The sequence below is a fragment of the Strigops habroptila genome, chromosome 9 (genome assembly GCF_004027225.2).
Source record: "Strigops habroptila isolate Jane chromosome 9, bStrHab1.2.pri, whole genome shotgun sequence".
NCBI classification, from domain to species: domain Eukaryota; kingdom Metazoa; phylum Chordata; class Aves; order Psittaciformes; family Psittacidae; genus Strigops; species Strigops habroptila.
The window spans coordinates 13,027,736-13,052,801 of record NC_044285.2 but is presented as its reverse complement, the minus strand read 5'-3'; the positions used below and the strand labels follow the sequence as shown (position 1 = coordinate 13,052,801).

Below are 25,066 nucleotides of genomic sequence, written 5' to 3'. Positions count from 1 at the left end.
TACTCTTGCTTCCACTGCAGCCAACAGCTGTGACCTCACTGGGAGTAGCGTTTCCTCCATTCTGATCCCTTCTGAAAGCACCTCCCTTAGATTTCTATGAAATACAGAATCTGAAGTTAGTAGTAGTCAAAACTATTAAAAGTATTGCATTAAGATATATGCATGAACAATTTTTTTTTTTTTAACCCCCTTTCTGGTTTCTTGTGTATTGCCATTTCATTCATATTCTGCAAAAACCTTTTCTGCATGTAAGGTTATCTCAGGTTAGTTTGTAGCACTCTTTTTCCCTAGTGCTGAACCTTCTTTGAGCAGAAGCAATCTTCAGTGTTGAATTTTGCAATGGTTTTTCAAAGCATAAAAAATCCTTATTGGAATGTAATTGTAATCTCAAGCTTTCAGGAGTTAGGTAAGTCTATATCTGTTCTATTTTGGCACTCTGGCAGTAAATTTTCTCATGAACATATTGCCTGTTGACAGAATTTTGTAGGGAAAGTGAAATTGTCTTTAAAATTTAGCAGCCTGTGCCAGCCTATGCACAAATCTGTTTCTTTCCTTTACCAAAATTATTATATGAAAAATTAGTGACATTTATCGCTCATTCCATAGCCATTACTTGTCATAGGGAGTGGAGTTGTGTACAGCTCGGATATAGCATCTGAATATTACCTTTCAAAATTAGACATCAGCATTATTTTTGTGATAGATAATACTATGTTAAATTACCAGTTATTTATTCCACAGTGTTACTGTTCTTTTATTTAACAAGAGCTGTTACCCTCACATAACTCTTAAAGCATAGGCCTCAGAGAATGGATATGGAACCTTCCTGAATCAAGTCTCCTTCTACTGCAAGCAATCTCAGCCTTTCATTTCACATTTCAGCTTGTGAAATGTTAGGGCTTATCATCTTAAAACACAAGTTTTGTTTTGATTTTCTCATTCCTTTATTCTTCTGCACTGTATAAGAAATGGCAAAAGCTGTATGCGTACCTGCCGAATGCCTGAACATAATACTTTCTGTTTCCATGAATGGTAAACTGCTCCCACTCAATGTTCCAGTCTGCTGGGGTTAAACACGTATTTTCAAGATAATTTGGCTAGACTACTAAGTAATGCAGTTCTGTATCCTAGGATGCAACCATTATCCACCTTTGGGTGAAAGAGGACTCCTCCACCCTCTTGTCTCCCAGCTTGCTTTCCCTCATTTCTCTTTGTAAAAGCATAATTAAAATATTCCCTCCCTTCAGAAGGAATCTTAATTTTAAAATCTTCTAATAATGTACTTTATTCAGAGAAAAAGCTCGAAGAAGCTGAAGTAGTACTACATAGATAATGGATTGTGGAATCAGGCTGCAAAGTGGTGTCACACATAACGTTGTTGACCTACTTACTTGTTTCATTGGCTGAAAGTTTTAATTATAGCTTTTATTTTTTTCTGACTGGTGACATGTTAAGTGCTCAAAATGTCAGGTCAAAGGTTGGCTGCTAACTAAAAATAGCTCCAAAGGTGTTATTTATACCCGAGAAAGAACTCGGGATGTTCTGACTTGTGTTTTCTGAGGATTTTTTACTTTGTTTTGTTTATTTTGTTATTTTGTTGTGTTTTTAATGCAGCCTGATTATGAAAATTTTGTTTGGCATAAGCAGAGGTTATATTTTAGATGGACCATTGCTTATATCAAACCATTAAAAATAATTCTCACCACGTCATACACTATTCAAGGTATTTTGATTCTGTTTTACTTGTTTTCATGTGGCATTTTGTTTCTTTAAAGCTTAATGACTTAAAAGAGCCCTCTGCAGAGCTGATGCAGCTGCCTGGCAGGACTACCCACCCTTCTTCTTGACAGATTTGAGTATCTTGCTGCCTGTGGTAGGATGTCCACATGCCAAGTCTTCCCCTGGGGTTGTGGCAGTAACAGCCGCTGTTGTGTTTGGGGTGTTGTGTTACTCCGTCCTCCCTCCTTCTTCAAATGTCGAGTATGATCTTGGGCGTTCTGTTGTGTTTTCCTTTCTCTCTGCCAAAAAGCAGAAAGAATAATATGCTAGAGGATGGCCACTCCAGTGTGTTAAAGCAAAACAATGGAGTAATGTACTTTGGAAGACAAGAGCAGCTCTGAGCGTGGATGGAGCGCTGGCAGGGCAATGCGAGAGGACTCTGCTGCAGACAATGAGTGAGCCCTTTGTTTCTCGTGACTGCTGTAGCTGCTGCAAACACAAATATTCATTGCAGAAGAGATGGCAGCAACGTTTTCAGCTCGCACAGAGCCAGCCGTATCTTCTCTGGGCAAATTTATGAAAAGTATATGTGTGTGCATGCTTACACAGTAATACAATAATGGATCCCTTATTCCTGGGCTCATTAATGAGCACTAAGGAGAAGAGTACATCTTCGTATCTTACAGCATGGGGGAAGGAAACTCTAGGCTAATTAGCAACAGTATTCTTAAGCAGAAAGTATTTCAACCTCATTTCTTCATTACTGTCTTTGAAAACATGGAGCTCCCTCTTCTGCAGTGCTTTGAAGATCCTAGTGTTTCCTATCCCTCCTGAGCTCCCCAGGAGGGACTAGGGATTGCAAAACCACCGTGCACTTCCCATGCTCTCACACAAACCCTTCAGGGGTGTGACAGTTAGAATGAGACACCTTTATTTTGGTGTTTCTCTCTTGGCAACAGAGCTTGGTTTTTGCTTACAGTTTTGTCAGAAGCCTGTGGTACTGAGGTTGCACTGCTTTGTTTTCTGAAAGCCTTTCGTACTTTGGGAACTAAGCTAAAAATCAGCTTAATCATCAGAGGATACATTTCATAGGACTTGAGCTTCCCAAGTCTTCATATATTTAATATTTAATACATGAAGCAGAGCTGGTGATCTACAAATGAAAGGCTTGTTATGTTGTTGCCCATCTCCTGTGTTAAGCAGCTCCTGAAATCAGACCAGAAGCTTCTTGGTTTTGAATTGTATGTTTGGGGTTTTTTCTGTTGGAAAGAGCACAGGAGGAATAAAAGAGAGAACAATGCCAGTCCTATGAAGAAATTGTTCTGATTTTGTCTCACTGCAGGAACTGTTTGTGTGAGAGGAAAACTGTTTGTTATCATTTGTCTCATTTAAGCCTAGATGTTATGTGTTTGGTTGGACTTCTCCCACGTCCTTCTGCTGCTCTTTTTGACCATGAGCATCCATATAACTCACTCCACCTCCTGATGTGCAGAGTGGCAGGCTGTCCCTTGTGCACTGGGAGGGGACTCTGGGAGAGGAAATGGGCAAGAAGCAAGAGTGTTTCTTCTTCCTTTCCCAGCTGGAAATGCTCATCACTACTGCAAGCCATCTCAGGCACACAGGGCTCCCTCAGGAGTGTGCGCAGCAGGATCAATGGCCACTGTAATGAGAGGTCCCATTGGTGGGTGTTTTCACTCTCCTGTGTCCAAGGCTGGCATCTCTGGCAGTTCAGTCTTTGAAACCTGGAACACACAACCTGGTACCAAGCTGACTAGTTATGCTTTCCCACAACTTTCCCAGTGAGACTGACAGCTTGGTGTATAGGAATGTGTGAACTGTGCTGTAGTCATTTGCACCTATTGCATGTGTTAAATGGAAGTTGAGAACATAAAATTAGGTTGCTTTGATCTTCTTAACACTTTCCTATTAAATTTAAATCAGCACTCAGCCATTTCAAGTAATTTCCTTTTACCAAAATGTGAAAAATCTGCTTCAACTGATGCCTTCATTTGGTTAAATGAATGCCCAAGTGTGTGATGGAACCAGAGGCTCCTCTAGCTACGTCTTTGTGCAATATGAAGTAGGTGCTGGAGCCGTGCTCTTACCCGGGGGCTTGGTAAGGGCTTGAGACTAGCAACCTGATCTGTAATTTACCTTCATAATTTCATCGGCAGCTTTTATTTGACCACTTAGAATCCCAGAAATAGAATCCCAGACCTTCTGGAGGATGTTCAAGCTATAGAAACCACAAATAGTTTTTCCATGCATATTTCTTTGCTTCCTCTGCATAGCATTTGCTGATGGCCTCAGCAGGCATTTGGAGGCAGTGCAGGCTGCATATGTGCTGCCTGAGTGTGTGTGCCTGAAATTCCATTCACAGTTACTGTGCAGCCTGCTCTGGGGCTTGGCTATACTTTCTGTGTTCCTGCTGTTAAAGCTTTGAGGGTAAAATTTTACTTCTTCTTTTTCTACTTGCCAGTATGTAAAATAGAGTTAAGCTCACCCATCTCATAGGAGTCTTTTGAAATATCATTCATTTGAACTTCTGGTTTGGAAGTAAAAAATCCTGTATAAAGCATGTGTGGTCTTTAGAAGATTCAGGCTATATAAATGCTAATTTCTATCCTTGTTATTTTGCAGTGTGTTAATTATTCATACAGTTGGGTTTTATGGATAGAGCCTTCTCTGAGATGAGAAAATTGTTTTATTAGGAAATGGAGCTTTTATTTTTTTTGATGAAAAGAAATGACTTCACAGCAAAGGGATCATCTTCGCTCCAGAGCTGCTATTTGTGTCCTGAACAGCCCTGCTTGAATTTTTCAGATTCAGAACAATTCTGGGAAAAGCTGGTGATTAGATCAGAAGGACGAAAGGTTTCTGTGGCTGACTCTGCTGTTGATTTCTCTATCTGTAAGATGGCATTAATGATCTTTACTAATGAGCACTGATAATTAGTGGAGCACTGTGCCACAGAGCCTGGGTAGAAGTAGCTGCAGAAGCACGTAGTGAATAGTGGTAACAGGTACTTTGCTGTAGCCAGGTTCTTTAGAGCAGCTCTGCTTGCTGGCTGGACTGTCACGGCAGCATCAATCCTGACTGAGCATCCTGCAGGCAGTCCAATCAGCCGTTCAGGAGCTTGGTCACTAACAGCCTCGTGTCTGCCACGTGCATTTACATTATTGCTCTCTTGCTAACATTTATGGTAGAATGGTTGTTGCCAAGCTGGGGACACAAAAAATGTATGTATGTCCTTTAGAGAACAGCTGGTAATTAACATGTCTTTGTGTTTCAGAGATGAGCGAAATCAGTCAATCATTGTCAGTGGGGAATCTGGGGCTGGAAAGACTGTCTCTGCAAAGTATGCCATGAGGTACTTTGCCACGGTCAGTGGATCTGCCAGTGAAGCCAATGTTGAGGAGAAAGTCTTGGCCTCCAACCCCATCATGGAGGTAAGAGAGCTACTGCACTAGCCCCCACCCTCCAGCTGCAGTTATTGTGCTGGGGTTAACATGTGCATTCAGTTGAAAGAGCAATCCATATTAGACTCAAAGAACCTAGAATAAATATATTTTAAACTTTTGCTTTTAATCCATTTACCAGGCGGTGCTTTAGGCATCGTTTTGTGTAGTATTTATGAAGGATTGAGAGAAGATGGGAAGTAGTATTTCAGTGTCATTACTGCATTTCACATAGCAAGTAGTTTTTATATGAATACTGCTTCAAATCTGTTAAGCTTTGTAACAGTGGTAGTCCCCAGACCACTGGCCAAATGCACATCTGATTTGTGTTTTGTGTCTTTGCCTGCATGTGTATATTCAAGTTGTAGCTGAAGTTGAGGAACTATGTTAAGTAATGATTCATCAGAGAGAAAGTCTTGGGGGAATTCCTTGAGAGAAGTAGAACTGTCCATAGGTGCACACATGCGCATATCTGCGAACAACCAAAGAAAAACGTTAGGACAACTGATGCCTTGGTGATGTTTAGCATCTCTATGCAGTAGAGTGAATTATTAGTGAGTAGACATGAGTAAAAGGAGTACACGCAGTGAAATATGAAGTGCTGCCATTGTTGTCTTGCTCAGGTATTTTTAAAAATTAATTTACGTTTTATTCCCTCTTTCCTTCTGCCATGAGGAGTTCATGACACTCAAACTATAGCTGCCCCATCACAGTTGTGTGTGTTCTGTCACAAGGTAATTGTGCCTGGTTTGTGGTGCTGTGTGGTGTTTTGAAACCATTTTATGGGGTATGTCAAGCTGTGCCATGATGGGCGGTGGGCTCTGCTGTTGAGGGACCTGAATGTCCAGCTACGGGAGGAAGCCAGAGGAGCTGAGCCTTGTCTTGAGCTGCATCTTCCCCAGCGGGAGCCACCTGGGCCCTGGGGAGCAATGGCAGTTTTGTAGGTGTGAGCTAATCCCAGAGTAGTCCTTTCACTGCTCCAGTGTTTGCAGTGTCACACTGTCCTTGGCCACATTGAGATTCGGTGTGTGGCTAACAGGTCCGTGGGTGCCAAATGCCCCTTCTGCCTTCCCCTGCACACCAGGAGATAGTTCCTCACCATCATCATCACTGTGTCCTCACCACCTGTCTGCTGAGTGACAGCTACCATAAGAGACTCTGCAGGATGGGTCTGCAGTTTGCGACGTGTTTGCTTAGTAAAACACAAACTGTTCACAGGTTTCCCTGCGCCACTTCTTCTGTTTGGTCTCAAAGCCGAAATCTAACGTCCTTCTCTCTCCTTGGACCCCACCTCCCAGCCAGTAGTCATCAGCTCACCACTAATTGTCTGATTTAATTTCCAAAGCAAGAAAATCTAAATGAAGAACTAGAAATGAACTTTCCATCCATACCTTTTTTATTCCCTAAACACCAGTGATGGTGCTTTATTTTTATTTTCTAGGGATAACAACAATTTCATGAACCTGGGTATATCTAAAATTCCAATTACTTTCAACATTGCTATAATTGGATGAAAGTAATCCTTTTAACTTCAGCACTTGAACTCTAAATAAGCTTTAAAGTGTTATGAAATCAGGTGTTGAGACAGATTCTAGGATAGCAAAATTAGTGTTTTGAACTCTTCAGTTGATAAGTCAGCAGAAACACAAATTAACCCATGTAGATTAGGAGGAAAACGAGTAATTCATTATAGAAACAGGAAACTCCTCGTTTGTTAAGATGATTGTAAGATCTTAGGAGCAGAAGGTAATTTTATTTTTTAATTCCTGTTAGGGCAACCTAAACTTCATCATTTTAAGAGCTACCATCATTAGTGTCAAAATTTCACATCATCTGTGCCTACTAAATACTGTGATATCAAGTGACCACTGTAGATTTCTAGCAACATTTGAATAATTAGTTTCACAGTCAGTATCTATATACAGTTTTCCTATTGCAGATGTAGATTGTCAAGATGTAGATTGCAGATTGTCAAGTCTTGAAACACATCTTTATATGTAATTTCCTGCCTCTCATTCTTTGTAGCTATGTGAATTGTGCAGCTTAGCACGTATTGTGCTAAACAATCTTGGAATACCAAAGACTTTCGTAACTGTTTTTATAATACCTTTCAAAGTAATAATTGGTTTCTGAAAATATTGTAATATTATATTGCTGCCACCACCACCAAAATAGATCCACAGCAGCAATAATTTTAAAACACAAGAAAGGCAGATGGACTATTTTCAGTTTGAATGAATTCAGTATTTCTTAGGACTACAGAGATGCAATTTGTTGTTCCTTTATAGCAACTGTTCATCTGGTACCCACTTTGACATCCGCTCAGTCAGGCGTGCATGGTGCTGCTGTTGTAATGGGGGTTCAGAGAGTGTAATCCCTGCTTCCTGCGCTCTACCCAGCTAGCCCTTACTGATTCACTGGCCATTTGTTCACAGATTTGGAATAACGTTACTCAGCATTGCTATTTGCTCTCATTTGCTTTTCTCAAGTTTTATTTCAGTACAGAGTTCCTATGGATGGCTACATGAACAAGGAAACTAGGACATAGTTACGACTTTGTGTTCTTTAGTTGGGGTGCACTTCAGAGTTAGGTGCTTGATAACATACATGCAGTGGCATATCAAAAGGAATGGCATTTGGAGTAATTCAAATACAGCACACTGCCTGGTATCTTTAGGGGGTTTTTGGAAGGTGAATTGTTATATGATGTCTAAAACATTATATAATTGAGAAGAGAAAATGCTTTTCTTTGAAGTTCAGCATGTTGTGATTTGCATGCCTTGAATTCTGATATATCCAGCTGGTACCTGTTGTGGGGTGAATTCCAGCACTGATGAGGTAAGGCAGAGGTGCACCAAGACTGTTCAGGAGCCACAGTCATCATTTTCCCAGGACATTCCAAGATCACATGCCATAGAGGAAATATATTAAATTTAGTTTATTGTGTTTGAAGCTGTATTGAATCCCTTTAAGAAAGTTAGGCACATAGGGCAGCATTGAAGACTGTCTCTACAGAGGCAGTACCCAAGCTGCTATGGAAGGGATTCAGTTTCAGGGAAATGACATGAGCCTGTACATGTTCATTTTTAGATTGTATTTAAACACACAAGTAAGTATTTTATAATGATATGTTTGCAAAAATAGTTTGGAAGTGTGGTTGGTTACAGAGTAATAATAGTAATAACCTGTTAGCCAGGCAGGATATAGGGGCTGTTTGCTGGACTATGGGTTTATGATAGGTAGACTTACAGAGGTTGCAAGAACTATACGTATATCTGCACACATACATATATGGATATACACAGTGTGAACTAATTGTAGTTTTATTAAGTCCATAGAAGAAATCTGGGTGTAGGTGAGCATTCTGTTAGACTCTTAAATTCTTTTAAAAGACTTCAGAGAGCAATAAAGGATTTTTAGCTGGAAAATTAGGCTATGTGGAAGTGAAATCATTTCTAGGAAGATCAGCTCCTGATCTTGTATTAGCGAAAGAACCATATTTCGATGTAACTTGCTGACCAGGCAGAGATTGTTCTCTAGTAAATTCTTGATTATTTTGAAACTGGGACAAAAATAATGTTGTTAACTGCTTATGAGCCATGTAGATGATTCAATAGATTTGATAATTTCTGAAAGCTGTTTAACCTTTACGATATTCCCATTTTTCAGTCTATTGGAAATGCTAAAACTACAAGGAATGACAACAGCAGTCGTTTTGGGAAATACATTGAAATTGGTTTTGATAAGAGGTATCGAATCATTGGTGCTAACATGAGAACTTACCTGTTGGAAAAATCAAGAGTGGTGTTTCAGGTAATACTGATGCAATCTTCTTATTGTGTATTTGTGTGACTATTCTTAAAAAAAAAAAAGCTATTGCAATATTAGTTATCTCTACTAAGAGCTGGCTATAATAGTGTTTTTGTAATATAGCACATGTGGGGGGGGGGAGGAGAAAAGGAAAACCGAGTCAGCTCTTCATTATAGGACTTACTTGTAGTGGTAAAATATGTATTAAGAAGGCTATGTATTTAAACATGAAATACTTTCAGTGCACTACTAGGTGTGAGTTTGTGCTTACCATAGTAATACCGAGTATGGCTTCAAAACCTAGCAGAAACCACTCATGCTCAAGAAGAGCTCTCTGTTGTGGTTTGTAAAGTTGACACCTTAGCTCATTTTCAACCTCTTGTTAAAACCCACTGCTATCACAGTAATTATGAATGAGTCTCAGTTGCCATTATTTCTCTCCATCTTTGCCTACCTTACAGTCTAGAGCTCAGTAAAAATGGACTTAGCCTTAACTGGCTGCCTAAAGGTATAAACCTAAATAGTTACAGTTTGCATTATGTAGGGGTGTTACATGAAATACTGTTGTAAATTTAAAAAATGAGAGTCTTCCTGCACATTGTTTAGCTGGAAGAGAGTTTTGGGGGTTTTTTGGGTTTGAAATTATGACACTGAGAGTGCTTAAGTTCAGAATTATGGTGTTGGTCATGAGTCATAACCTTCTGAGCTGCATTTGTCCTCCATTTGAAAATTCCAGCTTTGCCTTGGCAAGGAAGATACTGCCTTCACCAGCTTACTATAAATGCTGAGGCGAATGGTATTAGTTATTTTTGGAAAATGAAAAGCTTTTAAGTATGATCATTTCACCCACCCATAGAATCCTGATCTATATTTAATAGTAATCTACGGCTCTGGAAAGTGAAATCATACATTTTTTTGAAATGAAAATGTCTGCATGCCTCTCGCTGTTGAAAATGGATTAATCAAGAAGGAAATGATAGGTGCTGATTTATCTCTCCTTTTTCCATGTGGCTTCTATACTTCTAATCGTAGAATCATAGATCATTTAGGTTGGAAAAGACCTTAAAGAGCAAGTCCAACCATTAACCATCACTGCTAAGTCCACCACTAAACCACGTCCCTAAGTGCTACATCTACACATCTTTTAAGTACCTCCGGGATGGTGACTCAACTGCTTCCCTGGGCAGCCTGTTCCAATGCCTGAAAAACCTTTCAGTGAAGAAATTTTTCCTAATATCCAGTCTAAACCTCCCCTGGCACAACTTGAGCCTGTTTCCTCTTGTCCCATCTCTTCCTACCTGGGAGCAGAGACTGACTTAATGCTAGAGAAAGCATTAAACATAAGTAATTCTTTTCTATTCATGGATGTTTCTGGCATTTGTTAAGTTGTGGAAAATAATAAATTCCTTTCTTTTTAAAGGCAGAAGAGGAAAGAAATTATCACATCTTTTACCAACTTTGTGCCTCTGCAGCATTACCTGAGTTTAAAACTCTACGATTAGGTATGAAATTCACATTCATTGGGTTGTGCAATTGTAGGTACAGAGCAGCATCTCTGAGCTTTTTGAACCATAGAACTGAAAGAAGAATTGCTGGCTTTTGACTTCTAAACTTTTAAACCTTCAAATACTAAAATATATTGAAAATAACTAAAATGGCAAAACTCAGACTTTGTGGGTTTTAGATAAAACGAAAGTAACAGATTTGTTTAGTCAGCATAGTTTGATACGCTGCAGTTGTAATCACTAGGATTTGCTATGTCCTGGATTACAGAGTAGCTTTCCAGTGGCAAGGGTGAAATTCTCTTCTCTTGGTCCTTTAAAACCCTTATTCCATGGCTCCAGCTACTAGGAAATTTTTGTTACAAGCACCTGAAAAGCTTATTTTGCATCTGCGTTCTTTCACTTGGGCTGTTACTAACAATTATCACAAAATTGATAAGTGAAATTTTTCATTTTTGAAATTAAAATGTTGATAAAGGAAAAATTTCTCATTTAACAGGAACTGGTACTTTGTAAAGGAAAAGCAGGATCATGACCTTGGGCCAGGCAATCACCTCATAATTTTTCAAATTCAGTATAAATTTTGGTGCTTCTTGTGTACTTTTAAAAGTTAGTTTCATGTGGGAAAACTGCACAGCCTGTCAGTGCTAATGACTGAATTATCGTTCTGGTTTTAAAGTGTTTCTCTGCTCTTCTGCGCCATCCTGGCACATTTAGGATTCACATCTGTTGACACAGGAAAGAAAGGAACTGATGTAATTATAACTAAAGAAGCCATTTAGCAGACTCCTCTTTCAGCGTTCTTGAAACCTTAGCAGATCAGAAGAAAAGGAGTCTGTTACTGCAGCTGGAAGCATGGTCACTGAAACCATAGGAATTTACACAGTACCAGGAGAGCTACTGCTCTCCCAGTGAAGCCCAGTGCTCTCCCGGAATGGTATGAAGCATTCAGTTCTCCAACCACAACTTCTCAGTCAGAATGGATCATGGATACTCATATGACTAAACCAGACCATAAATTAGAAATGAGGAGAAAATGGGCAAAATAGTTTTTAAAATATCCTGATGTAAAAATAGCGTAATAATATTTGCCACATAATTCCACAGTGCTGCTGTCAACTCTGCAACTACCACTTGGGTGGTTGCCTCAGACTTAAAGAATAATTGCTTCCAAAGTGATTACTCCACAGGTGTGGAAGTCTGAACCAAGGTTAAGTAGAGAATATGCTTGAGGCCCTATTGTAGGAACCAGGTAGCTTAAGAATACTTATTTACACTGTTAAATGTTGAAAAAAAATCTTCTTCAGAATAAGTCAGTCCTGTGAGCCAGAAGGCAAAAATATGACTTATTTCAAATCATGGATTCTGCCAAGAGCAACTCAATCATTACACAGCTTTACAGATGTGCTGTGAATTTCTGCATCAGTGTGTGTAAAAGATTTGTTTTTTCTCTTAAAGGGAATGCAAATTACTTTCACTATACGAAGCAAGGTGGAAGCCCTGTGATTGATGGTGTCGATGATGCTAAGGAAATGGTAAACACCAGGCAGGCCTGCACTCTGCTAGGTAATTTATAAAACACAGTCATATCCCAAATCCCACATACTAGCAGGTGTTTTCTGCATTGTTTGTTATATTTTGTTAAAATCTGTTGCATTTAAAAACAGGAGAGTTTGAGAAACTTGAGAACAGAGGTGCTTTTATTGCATTAAGAAGGTATTTAAATTGCAATGGAATCACATATCTAGTGTAGGAGGAGCACAGGTTACATGAATATAAGTACTAGATTCCCTTGGTGTGGCATATACAGTATTGGAGGTCACTGACAAAGCACTTTGAAACAGGAAATTAAATAGTTCATTTAAACAGGTTTTGTTGGGGGGGGAAGGAGAGAGGGAGGGTGTTTTGGGGTTTTAGTTGTATCTGATTGTAAAATGTTTTTAATAGAAGTGGAGCCAGGCAGTACTGTCCAATGTTGAAGCCTCTGAAAAAAGCACAGCGGTCACTGGTTTTCTCTTCTTCATAAAATCTTTCATCAACTGCAGGTCATTGTTCTTTATTTCTCTCTCTATTCAAAACATTTTATTCATCATTTTTCAGGCATTAGTGATTCCTACCAGATGGGGATTTATCAAATCCTTGCTGGCATCCTTCACTTGGGCAACGTGGAGTTTGCATCTCGGGATTCTGACAGCTGCATTATTCCTGTGAGTGGTAGACGAGCTGAAGGGTATAGTTTCTACTCTGGCAGTTCTGCCTTCTGCTTGTTTGCAGGGACCTCTTCTGAAAGAGTAACAATACAAAAACACAAGCAATGCGTTTATTTCTAATTTGTTACCATTTTCACAGTTCTTTTTGCAGATGGATTCAACTCTTCTCAGTTTAGAGGCTTTAGACAGTACTCACTGTATTACAGCAGTGGTGGCCTTAATTTTGTTTCAAAACTGTGATTGATCTGTCCTAGAAAAGACAGGATAGCTTTGAAGTCCTGGGCAACTGTCTAGATCTTTATATTCCTACATAAATACATTTCCTGCCCACAGTAAATGCTTTGCAGGATGTTTCACAAAGTCCTCTGAGATGTCTATACATAAGCATGGGATATACAGGTACAATTTGTGTATATCTAAGTATTGTAGTTTACCACTCCTTTTTTACCTTTGTAGAGGTCAGCAATGAGGACTGCACAATCTGATCTGAAAAAAACCTCCTCATTCAGTGGCTTCTGACTGAAGGCCATGTTCTGGAGATGAGAAGCAAAAAAGATCGGGCTTGTCACTCCTCTCTTACTTGGATTCACAAGTGACAAGTTTCTGCTTTTGTCTTTCCTTGAATGTCTACTGCTGGACTACACAACCTTCATCTTTTTCTCTCCTCAAATAGTAGCAACAGTTTTAGGGTTTTTTAACTCGTTTTACGATCATTTGCGTTCTTAAGAGTCTGCAGTAGCAGTTTCTGGAGCTGAGACATCAGGCCACAGATGATCAGTGTGCCTGGTCTGACACCATCTGTCCATGGGATCTAATGGATAGCTGCTGTGAAACTGCAGCAGTAGTCTGGCTCTTTGGTGTGTCTTAAATAGGTTTTCACTACAAAGAAAGCATCATTTAATGATCACAAGTAGAAAGTTGATGAGCCCCAGGACAAGATGAACTAGCCTGTGTTGTAATGGGTATCTCCAATGCAGAAATCCCACTGAATGAGTTAGTACAAAGCTGCAAGTTCCTGTGCAATCCTATCCTGAGGTGGTAAACATCTAGCAGGCGGCAGTGAATGTCTGCTCAATGGCATCTGCTACCTGAGCCGAGCTGTTCTCTGACAATAGCCATGTCACTGCAGAGCTCTGTCGCCATGCAGACTGGTCTGCCTGGGAGGTGCTGGCGTGGTGCTTCAGGGAGCTCAGCAAAGGGCTCCACGTAGTGCTGTATGAATGAATCTTTCTAATGCCAGCTTGAGTAACCCTAATGCGACACTCTTTTGTGCAGTGTTCATTATTATTATTACTACCTTATTATTGTCTTCTGAGCCAGTTCAAGTAGTGTGGCTCAACTGAAAGAAGGCATGCTCAGTTAATTGGATTCTGGAGGTGTAACAGCACTGCCATGGGATCTGTATGCTATAAGGACTGGAAGAAGCCCCAGAGAAGTCAGGATATGGAAACAAAAAGATAAAGCTGATGTACCCTGAAGCTACCAGGCATGTAGTAACAGTCCCCTGTAATCTGTCTTTATCAAGATGCTGCTTGTCAGCGTGCTGTAGAGCCACGGGTGCAAAATGAATGTGATGAGGAAGTAGTGCAAGGGGAGTTCCTTACAAGGAAAGGCCTGTCTGTCCTCCTTGATTTCTAGATATTGGTTTGCCTGTTAGTAACAAGGTGTAATATCTTAACTCATTGAGTGGTAAATGCCTTGGACTGTCTTGCTAGTTGATTTTGCATGGTTAAACAGAGGTCAGTTTTTTCACTTGTACAGTCCAATTTGAGAGTTAGAGAACATAATTTGTGTGCTTCAATCTCTTAATGTTTGTCACCAGAATTCACTGAGGAGATATTGTGTTAAATACTGACACTAGAGCACTGAAGTCCTCCCACAGTTACTCCTCTTTGCTCTTGGCTTGGGCTGTCATGCACCATTGTTACCCATCATTCCCTTCCCTGCCATGGATGTATATGAGCAGATGAGAGCACCACTCAGGAGCTGTAGTCCAGTCTGTCCCCAGCACACAGCTGATGTTCTCTGCGTTTCTCTAGTTTCTTCACTTAAAACTGAGACAGTTACAAGAGTTCAAAATACGAAGGCCATCCCTGTGAAACTAGCTGGTTCATGATTGCGAAGATTGCAGGTTCCCTGTGTGGGGCTTTTTGGTGAACACAATTATAGTAAAATGCTTTGGGGAAACTGTGATTCACTAATTTACTGCAGTGATGTGAATGTGGTGAGTGAGTAGAAAGCTTGCTGCTGTTGCTGCTTATTGTTGGATCCCTGCAAGCAGTTCTGATTGCATGATTGCATGCGTGTTATTGGTAATACTGCTTCAAGACCTAACGAAGTTGTTTTTGTTAGCCCAAGCATGAACCCCTCACCATCTTCTGTGACCTCATGGGTGTGGAGTATGAAGAGATGGCCCACTGGCTTTGCCATAGGAAGCTTGCAACTGCCACCGAAACCTACATCAAGCCAATTTCTAAACTTCATGCCATCAACGCCAGAGATGCACTTGCCAAACATATCTATGCTAATCTCTTTAACTGGATTGTAGATCACGTGAACAAAGCCCTTCATGCTACTGTAAAACAGCATTCTTTCATTGGAGTGTTGGACATTTATGGGTGAGTCTTTCTGTCAGTGGTATGACATCTTTTACGTAATTATCTTACTGGAAAACATCTTTGTCTTTATCATGTGGTGTTGCGTGGATTACACAAAAAACCCCAAACCCTTAGCAGCTGCCTATTCCAGCTGAAGGAAGTAGGTGTTTAGTTTTGACATGCTAACGAGGATCTTTGTCTTGGCTTTCAGGTTTGACATTTATAGTGGGATTTCAGATTTTTTTCCTGTTGGTAGTTCCTTTATGTATTGCACTGGGGAAGGTTACAAGGAAATAGTCATCTACTGGTTCCTCCAGGTGACACTTCTAGAGAGGACAAAGATAACTAGCATGCTCAGTCCCTTCCCTGCATTCCTCATCCCTGCCTAAAGAGGGAGCATCACTGAATTGCCCATGTACTGCAGTTTGCCATTTCCCAGTGTGCTTGTTGCTTGATTGTAGTTTGTGCCTGGAATAATGCGGTGAATTTGACTAGAGGGAGGGAATTTAAAATTATGTGGTCATTTAATTTGTCTTTTTCACTGCACTAGTAATTTTGAGTATCTGCGTATTTTAGATTTGAGACATTTGAAATCAACAGCTTTGAACAGTTCTGTATCAACTATGCCAATGAAAAACTGCAGCAGCAGTTCAATATGGTAAGTAGGAAATGACTGGCATTTCCTCTTCCCTTTCCCCTCACCCAAGCCCATTCTGCTAATTGGGTCCCTAGTGGTTACAATGAATTCCTTCAGTCTGTTAACCAGCTGTCCTGGCTTTGGGGGATGGGGAGAGATCGACTATCTCCTAGAAATAGATTTTATGACTAACTGCTGCTCTGGGACTATTTGAAATTCCGATCACACTAACAATTATAAGACACAAGCAGTGCTTGGCAATTAAGACCCCGAGATTGCCTGTCAATGAGAGCACCATGTGGATGAAGTTGGAGTTAGCTGTGTCTCTGTCACCTCCAACAAGAGCCGGTGCACAGGCAGCAGAGAGCAGGACTCCGCTGCTGGAAATCTGCCATTCGTGCTGTCTCTCCTGGAGTTATTTTTTGCGGATTTTCAGCCACGAGTTGACGACTGACGTGTGCAAGAGGCGCCTCTTCCCCTCCTCCAGAAAGATCACGATTCATTCTCTCTCCTCAGCCCTAGTGACGTTTGTAATTATATATCTTACCTGCATAATGATGAGGCAAGTTATTTATGTCAGGTCTGTTGCTAGGCTGTGCTGCAGTGCCGGAGTAGCTTGGAACTGTCTTTATGAGTGTACTTCTTTGGCAGTGTGTGCTCGCAGGGCTGGATTCCCTCATGCTGTTGTTCATCCTGGTGTCAGGCATGTGTGTCGGGGAGTAAGCTTGGTGCTGGAGCAGGGTCTGGGCTTTCCAGCCCCAGTGTGCCCTCTCCATGCTATGCCATGGCTGGCTTCAGTTCTTTAAGCAGGATGTCATAGCTGCTAAGTGCAAGGTATCTTGGAGTTTTCTCAGCTCTATGGCAAAAATCTAGTCACTGTACGAATTGTAAGGGTTTGCTTCTTCAGTGAAAATCATTGTCCCCGTGTTCCCTTCCCTCTCACGCTGTTGCATGTGTCTCAGGAAGGACAGGGCAACAGGGCTTTTGTGTTGATGCCCCACCAAGCTACCAAACCCAGTAGCAGTGGACATGGACCCATTGGGCTGCTGTGCAGGTACACGGTGTGGAAGTTGCTTTAAATCAAAGCCTTGTGTCTGGTGGCAGGCAGCAAACCTTCAACTGCTGCCTGGGGTGGCCCGAGCCCAGCTGAAGACAGGCTGCTTGGGGACTGCCTAGCCACCACTAGTGTCTCCACAGCCTCCCTGGCCTCCCTTCTCCTGCCTCACCACCCACAGTCATAAGGAAAATTGGGTCTGAAGACATTTTTCACCACGTAATTGCTAATTCCTTTACAGTGAAGAAATGGTTTTACGTTTTCTGTCAGGACTTGGGTTGGGTTTGATTCACCAGCGAAACACTACCATTGGCTTTCCAGTCAGGAATTAACTTGGCATGTAACGCAGCTATTAAGCGGTGGGGTGGGAATGGCTCCCGCGGGCGCTGTTAAGGAGCACTGCTTTGGAAAGGATGGTGTTAAGCTAATGAAATAAAAGGGATAAACCGCTTTGTCAGGGTAGTTCTCTGCTGTCTGCGAGGCATTTGTGGGCTTGTGCGCTGAGCTCAGGGCAGCTGAGGCCAGCTCCATGAATACTGGTGTTTGAGGTGGCCCCCAAACCCATAGCACGGCTCTTTGCTGCTTGGTGGGATATGCTCTGAGTCTGTTCTGCCTGCCAGAGCAGTTAGTGTGCTTTAAAATTCAAATGGGAGGTAAAACGTCATTTAAAATAACTGGAGTCAGCAGTCTTTTTGTGTTTAAAAAGAGTTCTTGTGCTATTAAGACCACAGTTTGCCTGTTTAGTATCTTCTTGTCTTCCTGTTTCCTGAAGTTTTAATTCATCTATGCATATTTCATTAAAGCCGTGCAGGTTTTTGTGATAATGTTTTTTAATAAATATACAACCACATTGTTATTGATCTTTGCACCAGATAAATCTTCCACAAAATTTTGCTTAAAGGATTTCTTGTGCTAATACTCCTACAGTCATTCTCACAGGGTTTTGCTGAAGAGTAAATCCTAGTGCAATGTGTCATCTTAGAAAAAAATCACTGGCCATTTAAGAGAAAATGGAGCTCTGTTCTTTTACAAGGAAATGCAGAAGTATTTATAGCAAAGTTTCGCTTGAAATAGAGCAGTATTCATGACTTCAGAAATCACAAGTGCACGGCACATCCCGCTTTACAGGTTGCTGTTCCTGCACTTAAGGCTTTTTCTGGGTTTTGTGCTGTTTTGTTATTTTTTTTTTTAATAAAAGTTTATAATAATTGTGGGACAATACAGTGAAAAGATAAGAAAAAATAGACTTTATTTGCAGAGAACATGGATGAGTGCTTTAATTTAGTCTGTTGTTTTTAGGCCAGGAAAAAAGGTTAATTTATTTTTCATACGCTTACTTTTTAAAGGGTTTATTCAGTTGAACCAGTGTGTCACTTGACAGCCTGGATTAATGTGTCAAGATGAATTCAAGTGAGAGTTCGATATATTTATTCTGCATTTTATTTCACTGAAAACTGTTTTCTTTTCGCCCTGTAGCATGTCTTTAAGCTAGAACAAGAAGAATATATGAAGGAACAAATACCATGGACCTTGATTGATTTCTACGACAATCAGCCTTGCATCAACCTCATAGAGGCCAAAATGGGAATTCTGGATCTGTTGGATGAGGAGTGCAAGGTGTGTGTACAGGGGCTTTCAGAGAGAAAGAGGTCATCAGCTGTCCTGCTTCTGGGGCCTCACAGGGAAAAGTCATCTGTATACAGTCATCATTTTGACACTCTGCTGTTGAAAGGATTTGGAGAACAAACAAACAGAATTTGCAATTACAGGAGGAGAAAACATGGTTTTACTTATGGGTTTTTTTTCCCCTCCTCTCCATCATGTATCTGTATCTGGACCTCTGGTCGACCTTTGTTTTCACTCTGGCAACTCTTCCTTTTGCAAGTGTAGCAAGTGCACTCTGTTCCTGTCAGATTTCTCCAAATCGCCTCTCGCTTAGTGTCTCTTGTCTTTTACCTTAGTTGTAATTATGCTAAGCCATGTACAGGGGATGGCACGTGGTGTCTACTTCAGTGGAAACCTAGCTGGGGGTTCTTGCGTATCACAGAGCATCACAAGAAATCTCTACTGGTGGTGGATAAGTTCTGACCCACTGAGATGCTGCTCAGTGAAATATGACATACCTCTTGGATCCCTGCCTTCAGGGATGTGACACTGGAAGCGTTCTTAGTGTCCTGTGTGTCACATAGCAGCTACACCAACTGCTGGCTGCATCCAGTCCAAAGTGTTAGAAAGGCAAGTATATAGCTGGTTACTGGCTTCCTTGCCTATGGCAGTGCTGGAAATCCGAGGAGTCATGAGTTTGAAAGCAAACCACAAAGCGTTGTCCCCCATTTTCTTAGTTTCTTTTGCTACTGAAAAGTTTTCAAGACATGTTAAATGGCTATGTGTTCTCTTCCATAGATGCCAAAAGGCTCGGATGACACTTGGGCCCAAAAACTGTACAATACTCATTTGAATAAATGTGCCCTCTTCGAAAAACCACGTTTGTCAAATAAGGCTTTTATCATCAAGCACTTTGCTGACAAGGTGAGGACTTGCTGAGTGGTGCAGGGGAGGGGATGCTGGGGTGGGTGGCTGTTGCTGGCAGCAACTGGGCAGCGGCATCCCTGGCTCTACTCAGCCTCTTGCAGAATGCGTGCCTGCCTGTACACCCGATCGGGAGAAGAAACTTGACCTGGCAGCTTGTGCAGAGCCAGGGACACAAACAAGAGCTCCTGACTCCTGTCACATGCTGTAACCACTAACCATCCTTTTTCAAAACATGACAGCTTGGGGTATTTGCAATTCACAGCATAATTGCATCCATTCCAGTTACGCTATAGAAATACACAAAGCATTTGTGTATTTCTATATATATCTCACTGTAGTTTTAGCTAAAGAACAACAGAATTATATGGTTTTGCTTCCATTTTAATGTGCAAACAGGAAAGAGGCTAACACTCTTATCGCTGGAGCATCATGTGCTGCTCCCACCCTCACCTCTGCTGGTCGGTGAACAGCTACTTCTAGGAAGCCAGGCAAGGGGTACCTCAGTGGAGTGCATGCATGTACAGCTCCCACAGGGCATCATCAAACTGAGCAACTCCTCAGGTTAAAATGCAATTTAAAATCCTGTCTAATTGTCCTGTTAAATAAAGAAGCTGCCTCAGATTATTATCGGCTTTGTTGAAAAAAGTTTGGAAAACTCAAGGATTCTTATCAGTAGGTCTCTACGTGGTGACATGGGGGTTTGGAAGCCTTTATTGGCCAACCCTTTATTTTTCCCAGGTTCTGGAATTTGTGCATAGGAGAGGGGTCCTGTTCTTGTTGTGTCTAGTGTTACCTTAATGAAAGCAGCAAGAACATGTCTGTAACTGTTTGTTTTCATGAGTTCTCTTTTATTCGGTGGATGAGAGAACAAGAAGGATTTAATTAATGTTTAATATACTGTTCATTAGGCTAAACTTTGAAAACAAGGCTTTCCTGTGCCTAGTTTGAGCAGTGAGGGCCAAGGAAAGCTAGAAGTAGCTCCAAGCAGGTATCGACTAAGCTCTAAGCTCTGATGCGCTGTCTGTGCTAACATTTTATGCTTTTCCTGTGTGCTTACGTGAATGCATACAGACATCTTGAAGAAACAATAAAGCTGTAGCTGGCAGGTTGGCATCCTCTGTGCATTGACGTTGTCTTCTCTGGGAGAAGGCAGACTCTGCTGCCCTCTCGTGGCATTATTTCCCGCAGTAAGAACATTAATAGTAATGTTCAGAGTGGGATTTAGCTGTGGAGAGACTGGGAGATCTGCTGCCTTCCCCTTCCCAGGAATTGTTTGAAGTGTTTTGCACCTCAAGGTATATTGTCTGGGCACTCATAAATAGCTGTACAAAAAGAGGGGCTGCTGATGCTGTCAGTCTATCTGCTCTGAAAGAACAAAATTGCTATCAGGGTCTGCTCATGTATTTTATAGTGTGTACTTCTGCTGATACAAGATTGAAGACTGAGTGTGAGCCACTTCATGAGGGTTAGCATGCTTAATTAATAGAGAATTCTAAGATACAGACTTTTGACAATAGTTTTTGGTTTCTGTACAGCGTTGAATTAGGACAGTGAAATAAATACCAGGTTTTTATCTGAAGCTCTGGCTGTTCTTTGGTTCAGGAGACTCCGTGGCCTCATGATAGAGGATTGTTATCTATTGTCACAACACTCAGGCTTTTTATTGCTTCTGGTAAAAGTAGTCTTTCTGAGTACGAGTGAGGCATTTTCATAATAAGCTGCAGGCAGATCCACTTGCTGCCTCTCAGCTAACGAGATGAGATACTTTGTTCTCAGTTGCATCTGGATTTCACACAGTTTTGCAGCCTTGATAACTTCAGTGAAGGAGATGCTCAAGACACAGTTTGATTCCTCACCTTTACAGTAACCATTCAATCATGCTGTCTTACCCACAAGAATATCTCAGCAGTGAAATATATCTGGTATAATGCAGTAACAGTATTCCTCTCTATATGTTTTAATGTTCTACATTTTACTGGAAAGCGCTTTCCTTGAAGAAAATGTATATTTAACAAAGATGCACTTGGGAGCTGATATTTACAACAGCCACAGGAATTATCTTTTTTTAAATGTGAATGTTATAGCTGGTGAATTCAATGCAAAATATTCTTATTAAATACTTTTAATAGTTACTGGTTTTGTAAAATGATGCGTTTCAGGTGGAATATCAATGTGAAGGCTTTTTGGAAAAGAATAAAGACACAGTTTATGAAGAACAAATTAAGGTCCTAAAATCAAGTAAGGTTAGTGTAAGAAGTTTTTTTTTCCCTTCTTTTGCAGTTATGAATCCTTGAATTAAGGGTCATATAATATTTCTTATAAACCTAGCAAGTCTTTCTCCCATGGTATCAGATCAACTGAAATTGAACATAGTTTGTGTTTTACTTGGCTATCTGTATGAATTTAGAAAGTCCTCTACCTTAATTTTCTCCATGGAAGATCAGTCTATATTTAGCCAGTGGTTTCACTGTTTGAGGGGGTTTTCTTGTTTGGTTTGGAGTTGTTTTTGTTGGGGGGGGGGGAGAGATTGGTGGTTTAGGGTTTTTTTTTGGGGGGGGGTGGGTTTTGGTGGTTGTTTTTTTGGTGTTTTGAGGGTGTTTTTATTTTTCACAAAACTTTGCTATATTTTCTCTAAAGGCATCAAGGGCTAATAGTATAGTATAAGAAGGCTTAACAGTTAAGCCCTTAATTTTGTAATCTGAAGACAGAAGCTCCTTATTTATGGCCTAGCAATTGAGCAGAAAATTTCTGGATGAGAAACAAGTTCTGTTGCAGAAGCAAAATGAGAGAGGAATGAAACGTATAGACCCTAAGGACACAAACCAGAATTTGTGCAGTCTTGCCTTCTTAATATCTGTGAAAGGAAGATAACATCTGAATTGAAAAATACTGCATGAAGCAATGTTTCAGAACAGGGTTTCAGTAGTGTTGTCTGCTTTTTTTAATGGCAGAAATGCTAGTTGTGCGCTTCTGAAATGTAAAGGCAATTAACTTGAGATTGTACTGTGTTGGCTGTTGGGAATTTGCTAGCTCTAATGGCCTGGGAAGCTGGGTATCAAGGACAGTCTTTTAAAAATTATGCTGTTCTATCAGGAAAGCCAACATTTTTCTCTTCTGTTTCTATTATGAGCAGATATATGAAGTTACATGATTAAAACATAATGAAAAACTACATCAGACTTTCCATGGAGGGAAGTGTTGTCGTGGTTTTGAGTGCAGTCAGTTGCTGTGGTGGGGGAGGCAGGTGGCATCCTTGGGATGCTGGCAGAGACCAGCCACCCGTGCAGCTCCATGCTCCGGGCATGTAGGCAGTGAGTAAGACACAATGGGGACATAGCTGCCACAAGGGCATGGCAACAGCTCGGGCAGGCTCGGTAGGCTGGGTCAATTCAGTCTAAACACTAAGAAACAACGTGGTTTTCCCCAATGGTAAATTTTACCAAAACTAGCATTAGGAAAAAGAAAAGAACTGTGAAGAAAATAGGTTTTCAAAAGAAGAATGTTTCATTTTTATTTTTCAGCAGGCCCTCTTGATTAGTAAGTCTAGTGGAACTGCATTTCTGACTTTTATTTCTTTTTGTTGTTGCTGTTTTCTGGGTTTGCGGTGCACTTTCAACAGAAGGTAATTCTAAATTGAATGCATCATCTGTCATCTTGCCCATGCCCACTCTCACATACAGCTCGAATGCTTCTTTCCTCTCCAAAGTGCATGACACACACTGCTCTTGGCAAGCACTGTAGTGTTTAGCTATTTATTTTGTCCTTCTTTATAAATCCACCTAGAGGACCTCTTTGAACTAGTTTGTTTTCCATGCATGTATCATGAAAGGAATACAACAGTCCTCAGCTTCTATGCTTGCTACTGGCATGTTGTTAAAATCTTCTGTTGTGGCTCCATATTGAAAGAAATATCTGTAAGATTGTTAGCAGCATGTCTGTTCAGTTGTTGGGAAAAAATACAGGGAAAAAACGCTTGCTGGTTTGTTTTGTACCATGTGAATTATCTGCCCTTTGATCAGTGTTTTCCCTCTCTTTGGACACTCCCCGTGTTCGCAAAGAAAAGAAAATTGATAAAATACTGAAAGCCAAAACCAAATGAAAACATGAATGCCCCCGCAGTCTGGAAGATCTCAGCAATGCTCTCCCATTGACCTCTGCTGCAGAAAGTGAAGGCGATGCATTGCTCCTTTCTTCTGCACACAGCAGCAGAGGCAGTGTCTATGAAAATGGGGCCTTTGAAATGCCCTTGCCCATTTTTACAGACAGGGTTGGAAAAAGGGAATGAGACTTAGGTACTGATAGCTTAGAAGAGCTCATCCATCTGCAGTCAAGACACTGGGGACGCCCTTCCCACCTCATCCCTGGTATGTGAGAGCACCAGGAGTTTCCAACGAAGCATATTACATTGAAATAAGTTTCTTTATGGGATGAAAAGACTTGGCTCTCTAGCTCAGATACCTGTGCATATTGACTCACTCCATCTGACCGCGGGCAGCTCAATGAGGTGGCGGTGGCCTGATCATCCTGAACTCTGTTGAGTCAGTGGAAGGAGACAGGCTAAATCACCCCCTGGAAATGTCATTCCTTCACCAGCTACAGAGGTAACCTAAGGTGATCGTGCTCCTAATCTGGCACACTCAGGTGAGATAAAGCTAAGGTGCGAAACTCCTTTTTTTTTTTTTTTTAGTCCAGGAATTTAGGATACCTTTGCAGCATTCATAGTCATTCTATTATGCTGGAGTGCTGTGCTGAATGCTACTGAGGAACGTTTGATGCCTTCTGCTAGCCCATCTGGTGCAACCGCAGAGCACAAGCACCGTTTTGTTGCGCAGCATGTTTCATGGAATATCGTGCATGCTCACCAAGTTTTATACGACAAAACCAATTTTTTTATTTTTTAGGTTGTACTTAGCCCAAACACTTTCTAGTTCTGAAAATTGAGTGCTCCTATCTTGGGAGAAAATGCACAGATGCTAGATAAAAGATTATTCATTGACAGGTAGAGAAGTTCAGATTTTCTTACTCTTACAATGCTTCTGACGTGCTGTCGTTTTCAGTAGAAGGACCTGGTGGTGTTATTTTTAGTTACAAGCTACTTCAAAGCAGCTATTATATATGAGTGTATTTTGTAGCAATTAAAGAAAGGGAACTGGAAGCTCTGTGTGATATTTGGAAAGATGTTTCAGGTTTTTCTTCCACTCCCAATAGCCTGAGGGTAGATCTTCAGTCAGATAAATTTGGCTAGTGGTTTTTTTTTAGTTGATGGTTCCTCTTTTAAGTTGATTATTTCAATTTAGAGTGATAAAGCAGGAGTATTCTTTGTTGCCTGCTGCGTTATTCAGTGTCCTAGATATTTCTCTAACACAAAGGAGTCTGAAGCATCACCAAAATATAAGAGGACCCTGTTGTTTCCTTCTTAGATCAAAGCAGCCGTATATAATTGCAGTTGGTACTTATGAAGCTGCTGTCAGTATCTAACAGTTTCACATGGAAGCTATTGCTGGCTCTGTGGAAAAAAACTTAAATCAGAATTTCATCTTCAGAAGG

General features: G+C 40.9%; 1 protein-coding gene across 7 annotated transcripts in view; it reads left to right on the top strand.

The window, feature by feature from the left end:
• Positions 1-25,066, top strand: part of MYO5A (myosin VA) — a 101,121-nt gene that overhangs the window by 36,183 nt on the left and 39,872 nt on the right. For 4 of the 7 annotated variants that reach the window (XM_030497454.2, XM_030497460.2, XM_030497455.2 and 1 more), the window contains exons 5-15: positions 5,012-5,168; positions 8,847-8,990; positions 10,408-10,489; positions 11,948-12,055; positions 12,590-12,696; positions 15,052-15,317; positions 15,873-15,954; positions 18,464-18,604; positions 19,391-19,516; positions 21,679-21,762; positions 23,139-23,141. In XM_030497454.2, the coding sequence (XP_030353314.1) occupies positions 5,012-5,168; positions 8,847-8,990; positions 10,408-10,489; positions 11,948-12,055; positions 12,590-12,696; positions 15,052-15,317; positions 15,873-15,954; positions 18,464-18,604; positions 19,391-19,516; positions 21,679-21,762; positions 23,139-23,141 (1,300 nt within the window). The remainder of the gene's footprint in view (positions 1-5,011; positions 5,169-8,846; positions 8,991-10,407; positions 10,490-11,947; positions 12,056-12,589; positions 12,697-15,051; positions 15,318-15,872; positions 15,955-18,463; positions 18,605-19,390; positions 19,517-21,678; positions 21,763-23,138; positions 23,142-25,066) is intronic. The other 3 variants (XM_030497461.1, XM_030497457.1, XM_030497456.1) reach the window with 1 other exon arrangement.